The sequence below is a fragment of the Pan troglodytes genome, chromosome 17 (assembly GCF_028858775.2).
Source record: "Pan troglodytes isolate AG18354 chromosome 17, NHGRI_mPanTro3-v2.0_pri, whole genome shotgun sequence".
NCBI classification, from domain to species: domain Eukaryota; kingdom Metazoa; phylum Chordata; class Mammalia; order Primates; family Hominidae; genus Pan; species Pan troglodytes.
This window is the reverse complement of record NC_072415.2, coordinates 73,012,871-73,020,331: the sequence shown is the minus strand read 5'-3', so window position 1 is coordinate 73,020,331 and position 7,461 is coordinate 73,012,871. Positions and strand designations below refer to the sequence as shown.

At 48.8% G+C, this 7,461-nt stretch overlaps 1 protein-coding gene across 2 annotated transcripts in view; it reads right to left on the bottom strand.

Moving 5' to 3' along the window:
* Nucleotides 1-4,773: 4,773 nt before the first annotated feature.
* PHLPP1 (PH domain and leucine rich repeat protein phosphatase 1) overlaps nucleotides 4,774-7,461 on the bottom strand; it is a 253,822-nt gene continuing 251,134 nt past the window's right edge. For both annotated transcript variants that reach the window (XM_523952.7, XM_016933837.4), the window contains one exon: nucleotides 4,774-6,954. In XM_523952.7, coding sequence (XP_523952.5) covers nucleotides 5,770-6,954 — 1,185 coding nt within the window. In that variant the 3' untranslated portion in view covers nucleotides 4,774-5,769. The remainder of the gene's footprint in view (nucleotides 6,955-7,461) is intronic.

Genomic DNA, 7,461 nt, shown 5'->3' with positions numbered 1-7,461 from the left:
CTGCACAGGATAGAAGAACACTGTGTTTCTGATTGGGCATAAAATGAAGGGACTCATGAACCGAAGCTGGAGAAATGCCATGCTTGTTTATGGGTACTCACATCAGGGCTGGGGACAGCATAGCCTCCAGCTTTCTACCACACACCCCAGAAAATGGACGGCCGCCTTGAGGACCCATCTGCCAATTTCCTCGGCAGTGTTCAACCTTAGTCTTCCAGAAGGAACAGGACAATATATGGGGCCTCCACACTGGCTTCTGCCATTCATGTGGGCCTGTAGGCCATCGTCAGGCTGGCTCACACCCTCATGAGGTTAGCACAGCCACCTCCACACCAAGCCATTTTCTCAGGGCCCCGTGCTGGTGAGACAGAGCCACGCAAAGTAGCCAGCTCTTTACTGGTGTTTCCTAAACACGTTGAATGAATGCACACAGTGAAGCAGGTGGGTGTGAGCGGTGGGGTGTGCTTTCCATCACCAGCCCAGAGCTTTGTCTGCTAGATGTAATTCCTACATTCACTTAGTGAGCAGGGCAATAGACTCGCCGTACTAAGTTGGAACTTTGTTGTAATTTTGGTGCTGAGTGGGGTGAGGCTTAGGGGAAAAAAAAAACCACCTTAGAGCCGTCTTTCAAATACATAGCAATAAGAATCAGTTCATGACACATAAATGACAATAGTGAAATAAGAGTTTCCATAGACTAGTTTGCACAGTGTGAGTTAGGGGGATGCAATGAAAGAAAAATGAAATGGCAACAAATGAGAGAAGCCCATTTTCTCCATCATTACCAGTGCTTTTCCTTCTATAACAATTGTAATAAGTGACTTAAGAGTTTCCCATTTTCAGAAAGGTACTTTTTTCTTTCTTTCTTTTTTTTTTTTTTTTAAGAGTCAGGGGCTTGCTGTGTTGCCCAGGCTGGCCTTGAACTTGTTGGCTCAAGTGATCCTCCAGCCTCAGCCTCCCGAGTCGCTGGGACTAACTTCAGGCCCACAGTACCATACCTGGCTTAAAAAGGTGCTTTTGCTGCATTCCTCATTATTTTCTTTCCCAGACGCCCCTTAGTTCCTTCATTTGTAACAATGACAATATTTACCCTTACATAAGGCTTTAGTATTTAAATTACTGCAAATACATGACCTAATTTGATTGCTGGAGAGGTAGGTAAGGCAGATACCAGAAACCCACACTTTATAGAAATTCTATCTTTTTTAAGGATGAGTTCATGTCCTTTGCAGGGACATGGATGAAGCTAGAAACCATCATTCTCAGCAAACTATCACAAGGCCAGAAAACCAAACACCGCATGTTCTCACTCATAGGTGGGAATTGAACAATAAGAACACTTGGACATAGGGTGGGGAACATCACACACCGGGGCCTGTTGTGGGGTGGGGGGAGCGGGAAGGGATAGCATTAGGAGATATACCTAATGTAAATGACGAGTTAATGGGTGCAGCACACCAACATGGCACATGTATATATATGTAACAAACCTGCACGTTGTGCACATGTACCCTAGAACTTAAAGTATGATAATAATAATAAAAGAAAAAAAATTTTTTTTTGAGACAGAGTCTCTGTCGCCCAGGCTGGAATGCAGTGGCGTGATCTCGGCTCATTGTAACCTCCGACTCCTGTGTTCAAGCAATTCTCCTGCCTCAGCCACCCTAGTAGCTGGGATTACAGGCATGCACCACTACACCTGGCTAATTTTTGTATTTTTAGTAGAGACGGGATTTCAGTATGTTGGCCAGGCTGGTCTCAAACTCCTGACCTCAGGTGATCCACCCGCCTTGGCCTCCCTAAGTGCTGGGATTATAGGCATGAGCCCCTGTGCCCGGCCTGAAATTCTATCTTGTGATAACATGTCAGGGATGAACTCAAAATACCCTTTGATGAATGTTCACATGATCAAATGGAATTCTTCTTCTCTCTCCTGCAGTGCCAGTGGTGAGGGGACTCTCAGGTGTTATCCTATAAGGTCCAGAACATGTTAACAGATGCTTTGTGTTTTGCTTTTTTTAACCATGGAGAAAGGGGAATTGGGAATTAGATGGACATTGAAGACAGACTTCTCTCCCAGCAAAACTATATGATTCTGGTTATCCATCTTAATATTTCTGCATGTCAATTTCCCATGGAAAATCAGGCTCATCACAGGAACCAGCTGTCATCACTTCTACTGTCTTACAAAGCGGAAACACAGCTTCTCGGCTATACTTGACAGTGGTATAGAAGTTTGCTATCATGTGTTTACGAAAATACAGTGATAAGAAACTTACACACTTTGTTTATTCTGGGAAAGTGAAGGAAGGATAAAGAGTGAAGCCCATTTCCACCCAAAGTCTAAGCTTACCAGCAGGTGGTGCTGTGACAAAAGCAATCAAGAGAAACCAAGGCAGGCAGGTGGGGTTTCTGGGCCCCAGAGATCGGCTCTGCTACCTCTCATCAAAGCCAGTGTTCGGGAGCGGGAGCGAAGGGCAGGAAGCTTGAGGGCAGCACAGGGCGGGCAGCATGCGCTGGATCCAACACCAAACAGTTTCTAGGGTCCTCGATCAGGGGTTCTTCTCCTAGCAAGGCTCACCACAGCTCTCCGCTTCCCGTTTCATTTCTTCCTTTCTCTCCCCTCAAAGCCCTTTCCCAATTATCTGGATTTCCAGCAGGAAGCAGGGAATAGAGCAGGCGGGAATGCCCTTCTCCCTAATACTTACCCTGCAGACACTGTGGCTTCAGGGATCTTCAAATATTAAGCACTTTAATATTCAGAAAGCACTTTCAGTTGTATAAGCAGCTCTACATATACTATTAGATGCTATCTGGATAAACAGAAATGCAAAGAAACTCCTCAGAAATAACTGAGGCAGCTCCTATGCAACCGCATGGAGACCTATCAGCTAAGTCTATGCCACTTTGGTCACTCAACATGTGCTTTACTGAATTACCTTTTCATCTAAATGCCCTACTTACCCCAAGCCTCCAAAGGGCAGAGTCTCACTCCAAGGTGCCTTACATGTAGTATGTGCACAATGGGACCGAAAAGAGACAATAAACCCAGCAGCAAGCACAACTAAACTGGAGGACTCAGGAAAAAAGCAATTCCAAGTCTCATACCCCTTTCTCCTGCAGCAGACACAGAAGTTAGGAAATGAGGTGTCCCTGCAACAGAGCTTGTGGGGCCCAGTGGCTGCCCCTGGCACAGAGTTGCTGTGGGGCCGATTTTAGAATCTGGAAGCGATTGCTGCTTCCGTGGACCACGCTCAGCCAGTTCTGACCACTCTGGAAGTGAGCTGCGGTGGAAGAGATCCACATACAAGGCCTGGGTCTGCTCCACCCCCGGGGACAGGTGAACCCTGCCCAGAGGGGGTTTAAGAACTGAGGAAGTCAGAGAACCAGCCCAGACCTGCAGCAACTAAGGCGTCGGTGTGAAAGCTTGGAGTTGTCCACATCTGCTTCAACCCAGTGGGGCAGCCCGAGAGAGAAGGCAAGGGGCTGGCAAGTGGAACCGGGGCAGGGGTCCCAAGGTGGTTTAGCTTCCAGTCTCAGCCAGAGCGCTCCGCCTGTACTGGGGAGTCAGCTCCCTTGGTCCCTGGGTCTCTCACTGGGCCGAGATGAGGCAATTCTCTTCCATGGCTTTAGTGGTTTCCAAAGAGCACTGTGTGCAAGTAGCCTGATGTGGAAATGAAGTACAGCCATTACGAAAACAAAGTCCACCCAGCAGCCTCCTAGAGGGGGACACAGAGCCCACCACCGAGTCTACTAGTTAAGAAATAAGAACTGCCCTGTCACTGAATTAGCCAGGTCCCACCCAAGGGCAGACCTAAAGAAGGAAGCCAGGTCTACATAGGAGGTGGTCCATGTGAGATGAAGACCAGCAGTATCTTCCACACAAGGTTCACACGTGTAGGGTGGGGGCGAGGTGAGGGCGGAGGTCCCTGTCTGTAAATGCAGTTGACTAGTAGCTGGGAATACTGGCTTTCTTAAGTACACACCGCTGCACCTACACGATTCCTGCTGGTGGTGGAGGGCAAGCCAACCAGCTTGATTGACCCTGTCCAAGTAAGAGGCAGGTTAACCTGCTTACATGAGCTACAGGCCCCCCAAGAAAACTGAAAACTTCGCTTCGTGAGAGTAAAGTTGTCCAGGGATCTCCCCTATCTATGCAACCTCTGTCTATCCCCCTTCTCACATCTTCCCTAAGAAGTACCCGAACATCTTACCCTAAGTCATAAGAAGAAATAGAAAAGCTGTAAGATCAGGCCTGGCACAGTGACTCACACCTGTAATCCTAGCACTTTGGGAGGCTGAGGTGGGCAGATCACTTGAGGTTAGGAGTATGAGACCAGCCTGGCCAACATGGTGAAACCCCATCTTTACTAAAAATACAAAAATTGGCTGGGCATGGTGGCGGGTGCCTGTAATGCCAGCTATTCAGAGGCTGAGGCAAGAGAATCACTTGAACCCGGGAGGCGGAGGTTGCAGTGGGCAGAGAACACACCACTGCACTCCAGCCTGGGAGACAGAGCGAGACTCCATTTCAAAAAAAAAAAAAAAAAAAAAAAAGAAGAAAAGCTGTAAGATCAGCTAATTATACTGCTTACCATTCGGTTAATTTCACATTTCATTCAATGTAGGTTAACTTACTGGATGTTTTTCTCTTAAAAAAAAATCAGAAATATCTGATAATCCCAATATTCCATCCATTCTTTCTAAACGCAAGCTAGTGTGACTGTCTCCAAGAAACAACTGGCTGCTGAGACAAAAGCAGATATTTGTAAATACTTGTAAATTTCATATTTATTGTAACAAAAACTATGACATGTCCATTTGTGCATTCTGCTTGAGTATAACTCTGGGTATGTAAATGGCCTAATGGGGCACTATACAACCATGCTGATTGTGGCAGCAGTAAGGAACACAGTTAAAAGTGTCTGTCAAAGTGGAGAGGCTGGGACAGGGGAGGAAAATGGGTTCAGGGCCCTTGGGTGCAGGTTCTTGTCCAGTGGCCTAAGATCCATTTCCTCTGGACAGAAACACTGCAGCTGCTCAGCCTCCTCATTCAGTGAAGTGAGGGTGAGTTGTGAGGCAGGCAGGCTCCTCAGAGGGGAGGGGGAGGGGAAACGTCAGTTACTTGGGCTGTGTCCTTATGCCAAGACTACAAAACATCGTAAGCCTCACTATACAACACTGAGCTATTTACAATAGAAATTCTCAATCAGCTGTTCTCTCAGAGAAAATTAGTGAATCCCAGTGACTTAAGTCACCTGACAGAGTAAAGCAACTCCTAGGAGTTAGTCTCCATATTCTACAAATGTCTATTATTTTCAAGACAAAACAAAACAAAACAAAACAAAAGCCTTTTCCCCCCAAAGAAATACAGAATTACAATATTATTAAATCATTTAGCAACGGCAGCCTGCCCTGCCTTCCAAACAAACAAAACAACAAAAAGCCATTTTAAAAAATATTACATTATCATTAACTGTTTCTCTGTAATATATTAAACCTTTTGTTCTTTGTCTTTACATATCTGATATGTTAGGGGGAGAAGTTAACAAATGTAAATCATATTGGTAAAGCATCACTAGAAGAAAGTGGTGATTATTTAAAAAAATAACCCAAAGAAAGAGAACCTACAGATTAGCTGCGACGACAGGTTGGGAACAGTGTCTGGGGGAAGGATGTGGAGTAAAACCCCTGGTTTAATGTGAGCCTGGGAGACTCTTGCAACTCAGTCTTTTGTGATTAGTTTATTTGTTAAACAGCTCGGCTGGGTCATAGTGGCGTGTCGTAATAATCTGGCAGCTGGTCCAGCTGGTAGTGCCGCGGCAGCTGCGGCTGGAGCTGAGGGGGTGGTGGCGGCTGCTGCTGCTGCTGCTGCTGCTGCTGCTGTTGCTCCTGGTGATGCTTCATGATTTCTTTGACCTCCTCTTCCAGCTCCGGGGGTATGATAAACTGATCATCAGGATCCGGCTGAGCCGGGGCAGCAAAATAGCCTCCAGGCTTTCGAAGAGGTGCGTCTGTAGCCACCTCTATCACATTGTGGCTCCTTTCCTGGGGCGCAACAGAGCCATTGGCCCTCCGGCGCCCAATGGTCCCAACGGCAGAGAAGTCTGCCTTCCTGGGCAGACCTGGCTCATCCTCGTTGGCGCTGATGACAATGCCCTCATCGCTGGCCTCTGCTGGCACCTGAAGCAGGTGCTGCTGTTTCTCCTTCTCCTTGGCCCGGCTGCAGTGGATGTCCACCTCCACCTCCACCCGGCTGCCGTTGGTGAAGACGCCCTCGATGGGCTCCTCATCGTCACTGTCAAGGCCGTTGTCGGAGAAGGCGCTAGAGAACGTGGCGCTGGATAGCTGGCGCTGGAAGGAGTTGGACAGACAGATGGGGTGGAGCATGCAGCGCTGCTCACTGGGGTAGGCAGGGCTGTTCTCGCTTAGGGCTCCGGGCGGGGGCTCATCGGAGGCTGTTGACCCCACCTCGCTGCTCATCTCAGAAGTGGAGAGCTCACTGCTAATCTCAGAAGCCATGCCGCTGCTGGAGGATGGCACGCCCAGCCCATCTGAGGGCCGATCCTTGATCACCATGTTCACTGAGGGAGGAAAGATGCCAGGACTGGGTGGTGGCACAGCCCCACTGGCGCTGAGCTCGCAGCAGCAGAAGCTGTCCTCAGTGACACTGAGCTGCACCACCACAGCGCTGATGCTGTCGTGGCAGCCGTAGCTCTGGGCCAGGGTACACAGCTTCTTGGCAGCAGCCAGGGCGTCGGGCACATTGCGCACGGCCTCCACGGCCTCCTCGACGGACAGGCTGTCCCACAACCCCTTACTGCCTAGGATGAAGAACTCATCCTGGGGGGTCAGGAGCACGGACTGCACGTGGGGGCGAGGCACCACACTGGGATGGAGGAAGGTGTAGCCCAGGATGCGCGTGGACTCAGTCACTCCGTTCACCTTGCCATCCTGGAAGAACAAGGGTTTGCAGACAGACAGTTAATACAGAGCACCTGCGGCAACTGTGCAGGTTCCCTGCGGGTCCCTCGACTGTCTCGACTGTAGGACCACAGAGAAGTGCTGTGTGGCCCACAGAGGAAAGAAGGGCTCACTCTCTAGTGAGTAGTTAATGTGCACCTGTCATCAGAAACCCCAGGTAGTAGGCCTGGGCAGGTAAGGAGCAGTAGGGACAAAAGGAAAAGATTTCGGTTATGTGTGTTACTGGGACCCCATTCACACTAGGTCACAAGTCCTGCTGTTTATCTAAAGCAAGCCATCATCTAGCCTTACACAGCAAGCATAGCTGGCTAGCTCCTCCTGTAAACATGGGTTTACATCTTCCCTCCCTTGGTGAACATGGTGATCAAGGATCGGCCCTCAGACGGGCTGAGTGTAGGAAGACTCTGAGGTAGCAAGAGACTTTCTGATAGAAGCCAGTCCTGAGCAAAGACACATGACGCAGGCATATATCAAGAC